Genomic DNA, 17,380 nt, shown 5'->3' with positions numbered 1-17,380 from the left:
AGAGTAAACCTTGAAATGAAAATATGAAACTGACTACATTGATGACAGGGCAGGACTGGATATTACAATGTCATTTAGCAATTAATGTGTAAAGAACACATTAAAAATAGTTCATTATGACTTCTTAAGCATGTGAAACTGAGTTGTAATTGTGTATCAAGATTTAATCTAACGTTTGAATGCAAATATAGGTCTGGAGGCAAGACTAGCTGCAAATGACTGTTCTATACTATCCCTAATTTATTCTAATACTGGTGCTTTGCATTGCTGTTTTTAGGAGGCTCAATAAAATGGTAGGAAACGGGAGCTGTAACGATATGTTTCAAAAAGTACTTATTCTTGTGATATATAATAATATAAGACTAATCTGCCAGTTTGGGACAAGTTACTATTACCACCCCAAAGTTGATTCATTTCATTTATTTTGAAATTAGTTTTGGGTTGTGACTTGCTAAACAACACATATGGGTCTGGAGGCAAGACTAGCTGAAAATGACTGTCCTATACTATTCCTGATTTATTCTAATACAGATGTTTTGTATTGCTTTTTTAGGAGGCTCGGTAAAATGGTAGGAAACTGGAACAGGAGCTGTAACAGTACGTTTCAACAAGAAGTGTTACCTCCCATCTACGGTGTGGAGATGTGTGTGGCGCTGGTGGGGAACATACTGGCGCTGTGGCTGCTTGTGACTAAGGAGAAGAACTGGCACATGGGAGTGGTGTTCTCCTGCAACCTGGTCATCAGTGACATCTTTTACGCCCTCACTCTGCCCCTTCTTATCGACTACTATTCAAGAGGTCGACAGTGGATATTTGGTGATGCTGTCTGCAAAATAGAGCGCTTTCTCTTCTCCTGTAACCTCTACGTCAGCATTTACTTCATCATGTGCATCAGTGTTCATCGATACCTGGCCATCGTTCAACCAATCTTCATGCGCAAACACATTCGCCCAAAACACGCCAAGATCATCAGTGTGTTCGTCTGGATCTTTGTGGCAAGCATTTCATCTCCACTTCTCTACTTTTCAGATGTCTATAATGCCAAATGTTTCGTATATGCAAATCTAGATAAAAAATCAAGCCTAAAGTCTACCTACAGGGTGTTTATGGGTGTTATAGGCTGCTTTGTCCCATTTGTAATTACTTTTTCATCATATTTTGGTGTAACAATGGCTGTTTATAAAAATGCAAATATCACCTCACTCCAGAAGAAAAAAGTGGCTCTGATTATTGGATTAGTCTGTGTCTTGTACACTCTGTCTTTTGTCCCCTATCACATTTTACAGATAGTGAATTTTAAACTGAGAGAAAAAGGCAAGACTAATTGTTATGTGCGTAATGGATACCAAGTGTCAATGGCATTAGTTTGTCTGAACATGTGCCTCCATCCCATCCTGTATATGGCTGTGTCTGACAGTATCAGGGCAGTGTGCTGTAGAAGGAGCTCAAATGTATCAAACTTATAAATCACAGTTGGAGAACACTCGTCAAAGAACCTTGAATTGAAATCCAGAAACTGAGATTGCAAACTATTTTCTTTTCCTTCAAACATTTGTGTTGATTTGGATGTCTGTTTGGGGTCATTATCATATTGAAAAATTAATCTATGGCCAAATTTTACCCTTCTGGAAGAGGCAACCATGTTTTGGGCTGATAATGTTTCTGTAGTTAATAAAACTGATAATACACTCAACACTCACATGTTGTTAAACAGCCCCAAAAGATTAATGATGCGACTCCTTATTTTATTTTACAGTGGGTTTGGGGGATTGTGCTTGTATGCAGTTGCTATTGTCACCAAACCTTTATTTTGGTCTAATCTAAACTGATTCCAGTCCTATATATATTTTTTACTTAGGCATAAAATAAAATAATTCAATAAGTTTATTAGTGCATGCTGAGGGATTTATTTTATGTTCTAAATACAACAGTTTAATTGTATTTCTCAACATCTAGTTTAAGGGAGCAGCAAGAGAAAAAGTTCCTTCTAACTTATTTATTATTTATTATTATTTCAATTATTAATTCAATAATCAGTGGTAAAAAATAATAACAACAACAACAATAATAATAATAATAATAAAAATAAAAATAATAATAATAATAATAGTTCTATGTATTATTATTTACCTATCGGAAGTATCAATTATTCAAGTATGACAAACTCATCCTTATTATCCATTATGAAGCGGGAGATGGTGACTGAGTCAGATAATGAGAAACCCCATTATTCGTGGCCTTATTTGTAAAAGTTCATGTGTCTTAAGGAATCAAATAATAAATCTAACACCTTTTGTATGTAATCTTTGCAAACCAAAGATTAAAATAATTCATCCAGTACTTCGATTATAAGGGGACGTTATACCCAAGAGTTGAAGCACAAATTTAAGGACTTATATAGAGATGAACACGATTGTCATGTTAAATTGATAAGCAGCCTAATGTGCACATTATATATTCATAACGGTTCTGAATTATTTTTGAATTGTCTTTAATTTCTTTATGCAAAATGATACACAGTTATTCCTAAACTGATTCACAATCATGACATACTAACAATGATGCCCATTTAAGTAGCTTCACTGTAGTTATCTACTTTTTGTTAGTAACTTGTAGTGTCACTAACTACTTTTATAAAAGGGTAGCTTCACTGTTGCTTAAATACTTCAAGATATGCGTATCTTATAGCTTGAAAAGCTACAGTATCAGTAGCTTGGTACAGTACAGTATCAGTAGTTGTAACCATCCACGGGTTCAAGTTTGCAGCAAACACTGCAGCTTACAAATATGGCTACCGTGGACTTCACTACTCAGAACACACACACACAGACACACACTTCCCTGCTCGCAATCACTCAGATTCCAACACATCACACCTAGGTTCAATCAGTCTCACACTTCACAAGCACACTGGATTAGGGCTTTCCCTCACTGTACTCTTTGGATGTATACACTCAGTTACCTTGTGTTCTGTCATTACCAATCCTTCAAAATATCATGTTTGCTTTTTCTGTTTTGACCTCACTTCTGCCCAGTTTCTTGTGTTGCCTAGTTAAGTCTGTTTGTTCAACGCCTGACCATTTTCCTGTTTATTGTTTGTGATTTTTAACTGCCCTTTAGATTGTCTGCCTGGTTATTTAATAAATTACTAACCGTACCTGCAATTGCATCCGTATCAACTCACTTATGTGACAATATACAGTTAAACTTTATTTCCAGGAAGGCTTCGTGATAATAATACAAACGTAGTTATTTGTTCTTGACTTCACTTCCGTTGTGCAACTCTAAGCCTTCTTCCACATTCATTCTTTGACAGTAGCAGCACTATTACACCAAAATTAAATGTGTAACAGACTAGATGGTGTGTGCTATGAGTTTCAAAATACACAATAGTTTTACAATTTAGGTCAGGACAAGACTATGTCTAGAGACTAAATGTCTCAAATTTTGTCTCATTGCCTCAAATGTTAGAGACGCTCATGACCATATATTATATTTGGGCATCAAAATATTCCAACGCAACAGAACGTCTGAATATAGAATGTAACATTATTCTAAACACTTAAACCTTTAGTGTAAGCCTTGAAATGGTAATGTGACACTGAATACATTAATGACAGGGATCCATAGGAACATAATGAAAACCTGTGGGGTGAACTGAAGAGAGTCCACCAGCGTGGACCTCGAAATGTGATGGATCTGGAAAGATTCTGTATGGACGAATGGTCTCTGATCCCTTTCCATGTGTTCTCCAACCTCATCAGGCATTATAGGAGAAGACTCAAAGCTGTTATCTTGGCAAAGGGAGGTATAGCACAAAGTACTGACTAAATGCCAATGTTACTAAACAGTGCAATTTGATGAATAAGTGAAATATTCTTCCATATTCAATATTCTTCCACCCTATGGAAATTGCTGGCTGTTTTGACATATTTGGACAAGCAAACATTTGATCATCTTTGAAACAGTGTGTATTAATGAAGCTGTTTTGCATAATTGTACACCAGGCTTGCTGGAATTTCTGACCACTCTTCCATGCAATATTCTTTCAAATATTCAATTATATAAGTGCAGACTATTTACCATTTACCATAACACCAGACACTAGATAAGAGAGGGTTATAAATAAGACAGATTCCACCTGCACTCCCTAAGCAAGTTCTAATCACTGGCACCCAATCCTTGTCATTGTCATGCTGAAACAGGAACGCACCATTCCCCAAATTGTTGTGACAATGTTAGAAACATACAATTGTCTTAAATGTCTTTGTATGTTGTATCAGTAACATTACTCTTCACTGGAACTAAGAGTCCTAGCTCAAGCCCTGGAAAAACAGCCTCAGGAACAGCATATACGCTTTGTAAATATATAGTAGTAACTCTGGATGGTGTGATCATTGATTCCAGCGTCCAGTCCATGATGTGTTCCCACACACATTGTTCCCAGAGTAAGGGAATATCTTTTGAAAGAATGGTGTTTCATCCCTCCAGTACACTTCCAGAGACTTTTGGAACCCATGTGAAGGCACATTGAACCTGTTCTGGAGGCTGTTGATGGCCCCATGTTTTCTTTAATAATTTTTCAGTAAACCTTAACCATACAGAGACATACAGTATAAGACAGTAGTGGCTGCAACAGTAAAAACAGGAAATGAAATGCCACTATTGATCAGAATAGATGTGGTGACTTGAACACATACATATAGACGACACGGGCTATCTGGGCAGAATCCGTGAACAGACTACAAACTCAGTACCAAGTAGAAAACATCTTACCAGGGCAGATTCAAGGTATGTAAGGTATCACTTTATACTAAAATATCATGCACTATGCGGTAGCTTTTTCCTCACTGTATGGTCTGCTATTAAGATTATAGGGTGTATAGATTGTATTACTTAGTATTTGGTTTGTTCCTGTTCACTTTCTTTGCACAAATTCAACCTTCTTCTAGATTCAATATCAGTACCTCAATAAATAAATAACAGACCTGATTCTGATTATGATTAATAGCACACACACTACCAAAAGAAGAATATTGTTTTGCTTTAAATCTTCAGTGTTATCCGTTATCGTTAGTGATGATTGACTGTAAATTTAATTTCTCTCATAATGTGGATCATATTTGAAAGAAAGCAAATCAGAGGTTATTCCTGCTAAGGAAACTGAGAGAATTTACTGTAAGTCAGGTTGTTTTACAAAGCATCTATACTAGTTTAATTGAGAGGGTTTTAGGGTATAAAATAACTGTGTGGTTTGGAAGAATTACATTTGCGAATAAAGTAAAATTAAACAGACTGACAAGAGTGGCAGGTAAAATCATAGGATCCAAGCAAAAGTGAGTCGATTAATTATATGAAATTGCTGTGCAGAGGAAAGCTTTAGCTATAATGAGAGACACAACACACCCTTTGAAACACGTTTTTCAATTATTGCCATCTCTTCATCGTTATAGAACACCAAAAGCAATATATAAGCAAACTTTTGTGTCAAATGCTATAGGTCTTCTGAATAAGGGGTAGGAAATGTGAATATTTTTAGCTTTTGATCTTCAATGTAAATCTTCAGTGTCATTCGTTATCGTTAGTGATGATTGACTGTAAATTTAATTTCTCTCATAATGTGGATCATATTTGTAAGAAAGCAAATTACAGGTTATTCCTGCTTTTGATGTTAAAGTGGATGTTGTGTATTGTTATATGTATTGTGATTGAGGCCAAAGACCAATTTTTCAGCCAAGGCTGAATATTAAAGTACAATTAACTAACTAACTAACTTCATGAGATACACACATTATATATATATATATATGTGTGTGTGTGTGTGTGTGTGTGTGTGTTGTCTCATCAACATTCAGACCACTGAAGCGTATCACGAGACTCGAGACCTCATTATGCATGATATAAACAAATTATTGAAACTACACATACTCATTAACATTTAACAGTAACGGAGGAACTCCGCCGAATGTCGCGAAGTAAAAGTACATTTCTCTAATTAAAAATGAACTTGACTAAGAGTATAAGCATGGCCAGTTAAACCTACTCTTAAAAGTACATTTTTTTTCAAAAGGTTACTAAAGTAAACATAACGAAGTAAATGTAACACGTTACTGCCCATGCCTGGGAACTAAGTAACTCTTGAACGTTCCACAATTTAAAATCTAACACATATGTGGCACAAGCTTGACTGTGGTTAAACTGAATATCGACATCAGCTATTTCAGCCACAGCCACAAAGCCACAGGCTGAGAAGTGTAGCTGATCACAAATTGCAAGTGAAATACTAAGCTACGCTCACTTTATAGCACTTCAGTTATAACTGGCTAGCTCACATTGATTTGAACACTCCTGTTAAAGAGGTTTCTGGTAAAACAGACTTCTCTTCTTCTTTTTCATCTTCATCTGATGACCTTTCATATTTTAAATAAAAAAATTATATTCATGACAAATGTATGGTTTGCCATGTCCGCTGATGATATCGCTAACTCTACAGTAGTAACTGTTTCAAAATAGGAAGTGGAATTTTCTGTGGTTGTTAGGATTTGAAACTAGAGAAACTCCGGGTTACAATTCTTAAGAAGAGAGAAAACGAAGGCCTTGGAAGAGTTTGCCAAATGACACACAGACACACACAATTCAAATTGCAAGATCTCTCATTTATTCCAAGAAAAACAAAGTATATATCATGCTTGATACACAACAGAGACAATGGGTTAACTATTGATTGGCTAGGTGGAAGGTGTGTAAATGCGCAGATGGTGAGGAGACAAAGAACTGCATAAATGGTGACGGGCTTCATCCATCCGCATCCGAGTCAACAGAGAAACAAAGAGAAAAGATGTCAACACAGGAGCCAGGAAAAAGAGAGGGGGGCGTGCTCACAGTAAACTTATAAGTGGTGAACACAGACGAGTGGAGTGATACACATAGTGAAGTGTCCCAGTGCGGTTCTATTAGTGGACTGGAACTAACTGTTGTATAATAATAAATTAAAATGTGCATGTCTGTGAAAGTCTGTATGTGTATGTGCCCTGAACCTTTGCAATTGGGCCTGCTTATGTGGTTTAGCATGGTGACTGCTCATCAGCTGTACGGTGTACGTATTGGACATCCTCAGACCTCAACATCAGCTCTCAGCCAAAACGGCATCATGCCTAAAGCCATGTTCACACCAGGACGATTTTGCAGTGCGATAAACGGTCCATTTAATGCCCCAATGGCTGTCCAGAGTGTTCACACCCAGGTGTAAAATGTGTGGCATCAAAGCGTAATTTTTTTTTAACGTCGAGGGGTTTGTTCTTTTTTGGGGATTTTTTGACACGCCGCGTCAAAACTTGCACGACCAATGAGATTCGCACTTTTGTTCAGGTGCCTGTAGCCGCTGAAGTTACATAAAAGTATGACTTGATGGCACTCAAGTACAAAACTGTCTTACAGACGAAGAAGACGAAAAAGAAGACGAAGAAGATTTTAGTGAGTGTGCATAAGTGACATACCCGAAATAAAATGCTAACTGCTAATAAATCCTTCTGCCTACAGCACAAGATTCAAAATTACCCACTAAATACTAATACATACATATATATATATATATATATATATATATATATATATATATATATATATATATATATATATATATATATATATATATGTATTTATGTTGTGGCTATTTTTTGATGACACTGAAATGCAAGCATATATTCTAAGTGATCGATTTAATACTTTCAGTGTTATTTTCTACACTAAATAGCATTGTTTTTTTATTTGTCTCTTCCCTACACATACTCATAATAATGGGTCTTCCCATAAGTATGTGAATGCTATTGCTGTGACTTTGATATAATTCAAATCAGTACTTATTTACAAAGAGTATACTGTTTAAAAGTAGAACTTTAAGGGTTTAAATTTAAAGAAGGGGGCTATTTGCTGCAGTGGCCAAATCACCAAACTAATGACATTTCAGAAAAGTGCGTATATTCTTAAATCAATTTGCAAAAAGTGTATGAACGGCTTAAATACTGTCTCTCTTCTTCTTCCTAGTGATAAGTGGGTGTCAGAAACGGAAAGTTGTGCAGCGCCACCTTGTGTACCGGAGTATTTCCGCTTTTCAAAACGCGCCATCTACTGTCAGGGAAGGAATTTGCACTTTCATTCAGCGTATCGCCCGCATTTAATGTCTGGATGTGAACACCAAAAAAAAAAAATGAATAAAAAAATATAAATAAATAAATAAATAAATAAATAAATAAAATAACGTCCCAGTGTGAAAGCGCCCTAATGCGTCAGGCCTCAGGAAAAACTATCGAGTGTCAGGTCTCGTTAGTGTAGGTATAGTTGGGCATCGAGCAAAACGGACTCAACCGGAAGCCCGCACGTGATGTCAACTCTGCGTGCGATACAGAACGGTGGATACAGTGGTTTTATTTTATAAGCGCGCGCGCACACACACACACACACACACACACACACACACACACACGTAGGTGAGAATCATTTACCTGCAAGTGTTTTGTGTCTGATTCAGTTCCCCCATTCGCGCGTCCCCCAAAGCGCGCGTGCACGAAAAACTCTCCCCCGACATGCTGTGCTCGTGCCACTGAGGTACCATGGAAAACCCTAAGGCTCAAAACTAATATTTTTAACGACTTTTATATGTAGAATGTTGTATTCCAGAAGTAAAAGGCATATTCGATGACTGTCTAATGTAACAGAACTTATGTTTGTTGCATTTTTATGTCTTTATATAAAGACATAAAAATATGTCTTTATATTTGTGAGAGAGTTTTCATTTTGAATGTTGTAGACTTCTGGAAGAAATGTGTGCTCACTCACATAACTGTCATTTTTCAGGCTAAATATTTGACTGTTCTCAAAAGGCACAATACCTGGACATATTGATCATATTTCTCTTTTTTTCCTGCTTAGTACAGTTTTTTTTTTTTAAAAAAAAGAAATGCAATTTGACCACAAGAGAGCGCTAGTGTCCACTTTAGTTCAGCTGTTTAGAGTGAACTAAATACGATGGTTTTCTGTCCCAACAAGTACACTTTCACTGCAATTTACTGAGAAAAGGTCAAAAGAAATTCAAGATCTTACAAAAAAAAGATCTTCCCCTACAAGTTTTAGCTTTTATCTTTTTGTCTTAACACCACCTCCATCCTAGCAAATTATATTTGTATTATCAGATACTGTTCAATAAGAAAGAAAGCTAATACATGTGCCAAATTCATACTGCTGACCTGTTTACCCACACCAGGTAAGTCCTCTGATTTTCAGCCTGCTAGTCCTATATTTGTCCATCATAGCAGGGGGAACACATCCTGACAGGTGGGAACGTTACTGTTAGATACTGTCCCCCCTGTGTTCAATAAGAAACAAAGCAAAAGTACAACAAAATTATTCCATGGAAGACTTTAATAACATAATAATAAATAATAAATCATGTATACTCACCTTTTAGAATATACAATACAGTTCTCTTCAGTTGAAACCAGCATGGTAGCAACTTGCCTTGCTGTCTACATGTTTTTCACACAATTTATAGATGGTCAAGGTGAGAATCACAGGGGAGTGAGGGGGAACTTGGCTCCTCTTAATAAACTATGAGCTCCTCTTAAAACCCGATTTGTGAAATTCTGGGGGCTCTCTAAAATATTGACAATATGCTATTTCATACTGTGATGGCTGGTTTTGATATCTGTTTGGAGGTTTGATGTGACATAAGCCTACATGCTTGCAGCTATATGTTTCTTTGCTCCAAGCATCACATTCAGTCAGGCAGGCGTAAGCAACTTGGTTTTCCTTCTCGGCATTGTAAAACCGAAAATAAAAGTTAACTAATGTATGAACCAAAGCACTCAGGAAGCAATGTGGGAACCCATGAGCTATTGTCTGAAGACTTAGCATATTCATACAGATTACTCAGGAAGGTGTAGGTTTATGGATTCCACACAGGAGGAGCCATTTGCCTTGCAGGACAAGAGGAGGGTAGATTAGTAAAATGTTCTCTCGCCCTCTCTCTCAGCAATAAAGTAAAAAATAAGTTACTACTGATATTACTCTCTCCACGCCACTCTCCACGCCTCCACGGTGCTGAAAGATGGACAGCAGGCAGCAGCAACTACTTTTGAACTGTTTTCGTATTCCTATTATTCATATTCTTATTAATAGGAATAATGATAGGCCAAATAAAAGCTAAATCAAGTGCTTTAAAATTGATGTGTGTCATTTTTGAGCACAAACAATGAAGAAAGTGAGCTCCACCGAAAGCCATGGTAGCCTATAGTTCACACACTGTCCTGTATCTTTGGCCTTCCAACACACATATGACCACCTTCCGCAGTCATCGCAGAATATCTGTAGTGTGAAAACATTTTTAAAAATTGTGTTATAATGTAACCATCAATGTTAATTCCTTCAACAATATTAGCTTGGGGGTATGTTTTTGTTTTTAAATCTTAACTTCAGCACTTGCCACTTAGGGGGACTATTTACTTTCAGCCAATAAAGAAAATATGGAAAAAAAAGAAAAAAAAGAGGACTGAAGCCTAATTTATTATGTCTAAGAAAATGTAAACTAGTACACCACAATCATGCTGCAAAAGATTGACATGTAAATTAACAGCAAAACACTAGTGTCACCATTCGTGATGTAATGGAGATAAGGTAGGATGCAATCGCAGTATGAACAGGTTTATTTAAGGAGAGACAGGCTGACAAATGCAAAACGTGATCCACAAACGTAATCCAGTAACATGCAAAGTTCAGGCGATCGGCAAACAGGCATAAAGGGGCGAGGCAGGAATCAAGGTCACGGTCACGGAAATACAGGGTCGAGAAACAAAACAAGAAACATGAACTATAGCGCGGGACTGGTAGCGGAGAAACCAGCGTGAATAAAACTAACAAACCTAAACATGAACCATGAACTATGACATGAACTATGACTATAGTTCTCTATCGTAAGGACTCTAAACTAAGTGACTATAACTCATTCAATATTCCGCGCTGTGTGCTGGGAGGCGTGCGGTATTTATACAAACATACTCAGCGTTGTAATAGCTGACGGCTGAGGGCAATTCAGACACACGTGAAACAATAGCCAATGACAGAACGGGGAGGATACATAACAGAAACATAAACAAATGCACGTGTCGAAATGTCACGATTGTCCACAAGGGAAAAGCAGGTGCTCGTGCACCTGCTCGTGCACGCGCGCTCACATGCTCCACAGCGCGCTGCTTAAAAGCGAACTCGTGACAGAACCCCCCCCAAGGGCACTCCTCCCGGAGTGCCATGAAACATCCATCTCCATTGGCGGCCCCGGCCCCCTGGGCAGAATGTCCCAAGCAGAGCCTGGAGACCGCATGGCGTTCTTGGCGAAACAAAAAAGCAGAGCGACGTACACGGCAGAGCAGAAAAGCAGAACAACATCCTCGGCGGAGCAGGGAAGCAGAGCGACGTCCTCGGCAGAGCAGGGAAGCAGAGTGACGTCCTCAGCAGAGCAGGAAAGCGGAGCGACATTCACAGCAGGGCAGGCAGGCTGAGCGATGTCCTCAGCGGAGCATGAAGGCAGAGCAACGTCCTCGGCGGAGCAGGAAAGCAGAGCGACGTCCTCGGCGGAGCAGGAAAGCAGAGCAACGTCCTCGGCGGAGCAGGAAAGCAGAGCGACGTCCTCGGCGGAGCAGGAAAGCAGAGCAACGTCCTCGGCGGAGCAGGAAAGCATAGCGACGTCCTCGGCGGAGCAGGAAAGCAGAGCGACGTCCTCGGCGGAGCAGGAAAGCAGAGCGACGTCCTTGGCGGAGCAGGGAAACAGAGCGCTGTACTCACGAGTGCAGGAAAGCGAAGCGAAGTCCCCTGTAAGGCCAGGGAGAGGAGCGTGGGTCTCCGTGAGGCCAGGGAGAGGAGCGTGGGTCTCCGTGAGGCCAGGGAGAGGAGCGTGGCTCTCCTTGAAGCAGGAGGGGGGAACGATGTTTGCCATGCAGCAGGAAGACTGAGTGACGACCTCAGCTGAACAGAGAGACTGAGCGACGTCCACAGCTGAACAGGGAGGCTGAGCAACGTCCACCGCTGAGCAGGGAGGCTGCAGCTCTGGAGTTGAGATCTCCTCTTAGATCTCAGGCTGGGGCTCTGAGGTCAGCAGGTGAACCCTGGGCATGGGCAGAACTTGGGCGGCTGTGTTGGTAGACTCGGGCGTGAGCAGAACTTGGCTGTGCGTGTCAGCAGACTCGGGCGTGAGCAGAACTTGGCTGTGCGTGTCATCAGACTCAGGCGTGAGCAGAACTTGGGTGACCAGATCGGTAGACTCAGGTGTGGGCTGAACTTGGGCGACCGGGTCGGTAGACTTGGGCGTGGGCTGAACTTGGGCGACCGGGTCGGTAGACTTGGGCGTGGGCTGTACTGGGGCGACTGGGTCGGTAGACTTGGGCGTGGGCTGTACTGGGGCGACCGGGTCGGTAGGCTTGAACGTATTTTGAGAACAGTCAAATATTTAGCCTGGAAAATGACAGTTATGTGAGTGAGCACACATTTCTTCCAGAAGTCTACAACATTCAAAATGAAAACTCTCTCACAAATATAACTTTATTTATTGAAAGAAATAACAGTAGGTGTTTATGTTTATAAAGACATAAAAAACGCAACTAACATAAGTTCTGTTACCCCATATAGCTAGCTATAATTTGTTTAGCTAACTTTTTGAACATGCAAATAAAATTCGCAAGTAACACTATATACTTGCAGAATAAAGTATCTAATGTACGGCTTCCGTCTCTACCTGTCTGTCTGCATGTACTGTTATCTACTGCGTCCAAACCGCGTGCAGACATGAAGTCACGTGGGGGCGGTGCAATGCGAACCTCAGTCTGAGGCCATTTTGCTGACAACATGTTAGCATCATGGAACTGGATGCACAAAACATAAATTTTCTTAACTCACATAGCATTTCTGTTTGTCCATCATAATATTACAAATTACCCTAACATATCTGAATAAAGAATGTAAAGTTATTTTAAAAGCTTAAGTGTTTAGAGTAAACCTTGAAATGAAAATATGAAACTGACTACATTGATGACAGGGCAGGACTGGATATTACAATGTCATTTAGCAATTAATGTGTAAAGAACACATTAAAAATAGTTCATTATGACTTTTTAAGCATGTGAAACTGAGTTGTAATTGTGTATCAAGATTTAATCTAACATTTGAACCCAAATATAGGTCTGGAGGCAAGACTAGCTGCAAATGACTGTTCTATACTACCCCTAATTTATTCTAATACTGGTGCTTTGCATTGCTGTTTTTAGAAGTCTCAATAAAATGGTAGGAAACGGGAGCTGTAACGATATGTTTCAAAAAGTCCTTATTCTTGTGATATATAATAATATAAGACTAATCTACCGGTTTGGGACAAGTTACCTTTACCACCCCAAAGTTGATTCATTTCATTTATTTTGAAATTAGTTTTGGGTTGTGACTTGATAAACAACACATATGGGTCTGGAGGCAAGACTAGCTGAAAATGACTGTCCTATACTATTCCTGATTTATTCTAATACAGATGCTTTGTATTGCTTTTTTAGGAGGCTCGGTAAAATGGTAGGAAACTGGAACAGGAGCTGTAACAGTACGTTTCAAAAAGAAGTGTTACCTCCCATCTACGGTGTGGAGATGTGTGTGGCGCTGGTAGGGAACATACTGGCGCTGTGGCTGCTTGTGACTAAGGAGAGGAAGAACTGGCACACGGGAGTGGTGTTCTCCTGCAACCTGGTCATCAGTGACATCTTTTACGCCCTCACTCTGCCCCATCTTATCGACTACTATTCAAGAGGTCGACAGTGGATATTTCATGATGCTGTCTGCAAAATAGAGCGCTTTCTCTTCACCTGTAACCTTTACGTCAGCATTTACTTCATCATGTGCATCAGTGTTAATAGATACCTGGCCATCGTTCATCCGTTTTTCACACGCAAACACATTCACCCAAAACACGCCAAGATCATCAGTGTGTTCGTCTGGATCTTTGTGGCAAGCATTTCATCTCCACTTCTCTACTTTTCAGGTGTCTATAATAAGGAGAGATGTTTCTTATTTGCAAATATAGATAAAAAATCAAGCCTAAAGTCTACCTACAGGGTGTTTATGGGTGTTATAGGCTGCTTTGTCCCATTTGTAGTTACTTTTGCATCATATTTTGGTGTTTTGTGGGTGGTTTTTAAAAATGCAAATATCACCTCATTGGAGAAGAAAAAAGTGGCTCTGATTGTTGGATTAGTCTGTGTCTTGTACACTGTGTCTTTTGTCCCCTATCACATTCTACAGATAGTGAACTTTGAACTGAGAGAAGAAGGCAAGACTAATTGTTATGTACATAATGGATACCAAGTGTCAAAGGTATTAGCTTGCCTGAACATGTGCCTCCATCCCATTTTGTATATGGCTGTGTCTGACAGTATCAGGGCAGTGTGCTGTAGAAGGAGCTCTAATGTATCAAACATACAGATCACAGTTGGAGAACACTCGTCAAAGAACTTTGAATTGAAATCCAGAGACTGAGATTACAAATTATTTTCCTGCAAACATTTGTGTTGATTTGGATGTATGTTTTGGGCCATTATCATGTAGAGTTTCAGAGGAAAAGGGATCTAAGTTTTGGGCTAAAAGTTTCTGTATTTAGTAAAATTGATAATAAACTCACTATGCACGATCTGTTAAACAGCCCCAAAAGTCAATGTTGCAACTCCATATTTTATTTTACAGTGGGTTTGGGGGATTGTGCTTGTATGCATTTGCTATTGTCAACAAACCTTTATTTTGGTCTAATCTAAACTGATTCCAGTTGTGGATCCAGGAATGAGAAGCTCTCAGGAAAAGCTTTTTTTGTGCAACTCATCCAAGCAGTTTCTCGTGTTTAATAGGTTTGTTTGAAACTCGACAACTCTCTTGTTTCAGAAATGAAAACTAAATCTAAGATAAAATAAAGGCAACCTGAATAAACGCAAAATATACTTTTTAAATGATAATGTTATTTATTGAAGCTAAAATTTTTTCCAATACCATCTGGGCCTGTGTGTAAATGTATTTGCCCTTGTAGTTACTAATTCCCCAAATTTTTGAAACTGCGTTCATAATGGGGTTCAGCTGGACTAGACACAACCAGACCTGATTACTGCAAATCCTGTTCAATCAAATCAAGACTTAAATAGAAGTTTTTCAAGAGCATGTAGTTGGTTAAAAGGTCTTACCCAGTAACACATAATGTGAAAATTGAAAGAAATTCCAGAAGATAATTGAAATACATCAGTCTGGGAAGGGTCACAATGCTATTTCAAAGGCTCTGGCACTCCAGAGAACCACAGTGAGAGCCGTTAGCTACAAATAGGAAAAACTTGATGATCCCCAAAGCTTGAGGAGAATGTTCTGTGGATTGATGAGTCGAAAGTTGATGAGTGGAAATGTTTGGAAGACAGTGGTCCTGTTACATCTGGCGTAATCCAAACACAGAATTCCACAAAAAAAAATCATCATACCTGCAGTCAAGCATGGTGGTGGAAGTGTGATGGTGTGGGGATGCTTTGCTGCTTCAGGGCCTGGGCAACCTGCATTAATTTACGGAAACATGAATTCTGCTCTCTACCAGAAAATCCTAAAGGAGAATGTCCAGTTTTCAGTCCGTAAATTGAAACTCAAGCGCAACTGGATTGCTGCACGCAAGACAATGATCCAAAGCATAGGAGTAAGTCCTAGTCCTAGAAGTAAATGATTAACTGATCTCCAGTTATCGGAAGCCTTTGGTTGCAGTTATTGCTGCTAAAGGTGGCACGACCAGATTTGAAGTTTAAGGTGGCAATTAGTTTTTCACGTTGGTGATAGGTATTTGTTTGTTTGTTTTTTGCTTCAATAATTTTTTTTTTCAATAAAACCTGTATTGTGTGTTTACTCAGGTCTCAGGTTGACTTTGTATTATGTTGTATTTCATTTGAAGATCTAAAACTATTTAATGTTTGATATATAATTAAACAGAACAAATCGTTTTTCGCAGCACTGTACAATATATATTTATATACATAAAATAGGCAGCAAGTGAACAGTCAGTTCTCGAAGTTGTGTTGGAAGCAGGAAAAATGGGCATGAGTAAGGATCTGAGTGACTTTGTACAGTAAACCAATTCATTACTTTGTCTCTCAATTCTCAGTAGATCTTCAGATGGCTTTAATGTTATGGCTGATCGGTGTGTGTGTGTGTGTGAGAGAGAGAGAGAGAGAGAGAGAGAGAGAGAGAGAGAGAGAGAGTGTATAACTAGTAAATTATTTATTAATTTCTAACATAGAAATAGATAAATGGGGTGTCCAGTACAAAGATCACTTTGTAATTGGGGCAGCTTATGTGGTTTAACATGTTGGTTGCTCATCATTTATAATTAGCCTGCTTCATACCACAATATTCTTGTAAAACAACTCATATCTAGACCATATGGCATGCAGTTAAACTTTATTTCCAGGAAGGCTCAGTTATAATAGTACAAATATCTGGTTATTTGTTCTTGACTACTCCTCTGTTGTCTTCTTTCACATTCATTCTTTGACACTAGGAGAACTATTACAGCAAAATTACATACATAACAGGCCAGATGGCATGTGCTATGAGTTCCAAAATACACACGTCGCTCTGCATAAATAGATCAGGGCAAGACTATGCTTAAAGGAATATTTTAAAAAATTGCCTCAAATGTTGTCTCATTGCTTCAGATGTTACTTTTTCAGTAGAGAGGCTCATGACCACATTATATTTGGCCATTAAAATATTCCATAACATTATATTAGTGTAAAATGAATCAATTAAAAAAAGTTACACACGGGTCCATAGAGGACAAAAATGTCCATGTCCAAAAACTGTCATAAAAACATTATATATTAATTTATTTTTTTTTAATTTTCACTGATGTCAGTTTTTTTTTTTTGCCAGCATCAGTTCTGATCATAATTACCAAATCAGTTCTGATCATAATGACCATAATTCATTCATTTTCAGAACTGTAACCCTTTTTTTTTATGAAAAAAGGAAAAATAGCATTCAAAACAGTGTTACTATGAATACAGATTTTAACTCACTGAAAAAGACACACTATTAGCACTGTTTAGCATCACATAATAAAAATAAAATAAAAATAAATAAATAAATAGATAGATAAAAATTACTCTGGCACTTACACCTCTACTCTGCACACTTTGCTTCTTCTAGAACTCAATTAATCAATTAATTCACTGCTTGATATATCACTTTGCTTGTATTTTCTCATTTGTAAGTCGCGTTGGATAAAAGCCTCTGCTAAACGAATAAATTGAAATGTAAACATAAATATATATATAAATTCTTACAT

At 38.5% G+C, this 17,380-nt stretch overlaps 2 protein-coding genes across 2 annotated transcripts; both read left to right on the top strand.

The window, feature by feature from the left end:
* The first annotated feature begins 547 nt into the window (after positions 1-547).
* On the top strand, positions 548-1,466 carry LOC108261875 (P2Y purinoceptor 11-like). The gene has a single exon (XM_017462638.3). It carries the CDS (start codon positions 567-569, stop codon positions 1,464-1,466), a length of 900 nt encoding a protein of 299 aa, XP_017318127.3. The 5' UTR covers positions 548-566.
* Positions 1,467-4,699: 3,233 nt separating this feature from the next.
* LOC108257205 (P2Y purinoceptor 11) lies at positions 4,700-15,917 on the top strand. Its single transcript, XM_053675409.1, has 2 exons — positions 4,700-4,791; positions 13,584-15,917. The coding sequence occupies exon 2, from the start codon at positions 13,597-13,599 to the stop codon at positions 14,554-14,556; it is 960 nt and encodes a 319-aa protein (XP_053531384.1). The 5' UTR covers positions 4,700-4,791; positions 13,584-13,596; the 3' UTR covers positions 14,557-15,917.
* Positions 15,918-17,380: the final 1,463 nt, after the last annotated feature.

This window comes from Ictalurus punctatus, chromosome 24 (assembly GCF_001660625.3).
Source record: "Ictalurus punctatus breed USDA103 chromosome 24, Coco_2.0, whole genome shotgun sequence".
Lineage (NCBI taxonomy): Eukaryota > Metazoa > Chordata > Actinopteri > Siluriformes > Ictaluridae > Ictalurus > Ictalurus punctatus.
This window is presented reverse-complemented; position numbering and strand designations above follow the sequence as displayed.

Bases quoted from the DNA above. Each gene is read 5' to 3' on its own strand.
- LOC108261875 (XM_017462638.3), top strand. From the start codon at position 567: ATGGTAGGAAACTGGAACAGGAGCTGTAACAGTACGTTTCAACAAGAA.
- LOC108257205 (XM_053675409.1), top strand. From the start codon at position 13,597: ATGGTAGGAAACTGGAACAGGAGCTGTAACAGTACGTTTCAAAAAGAA.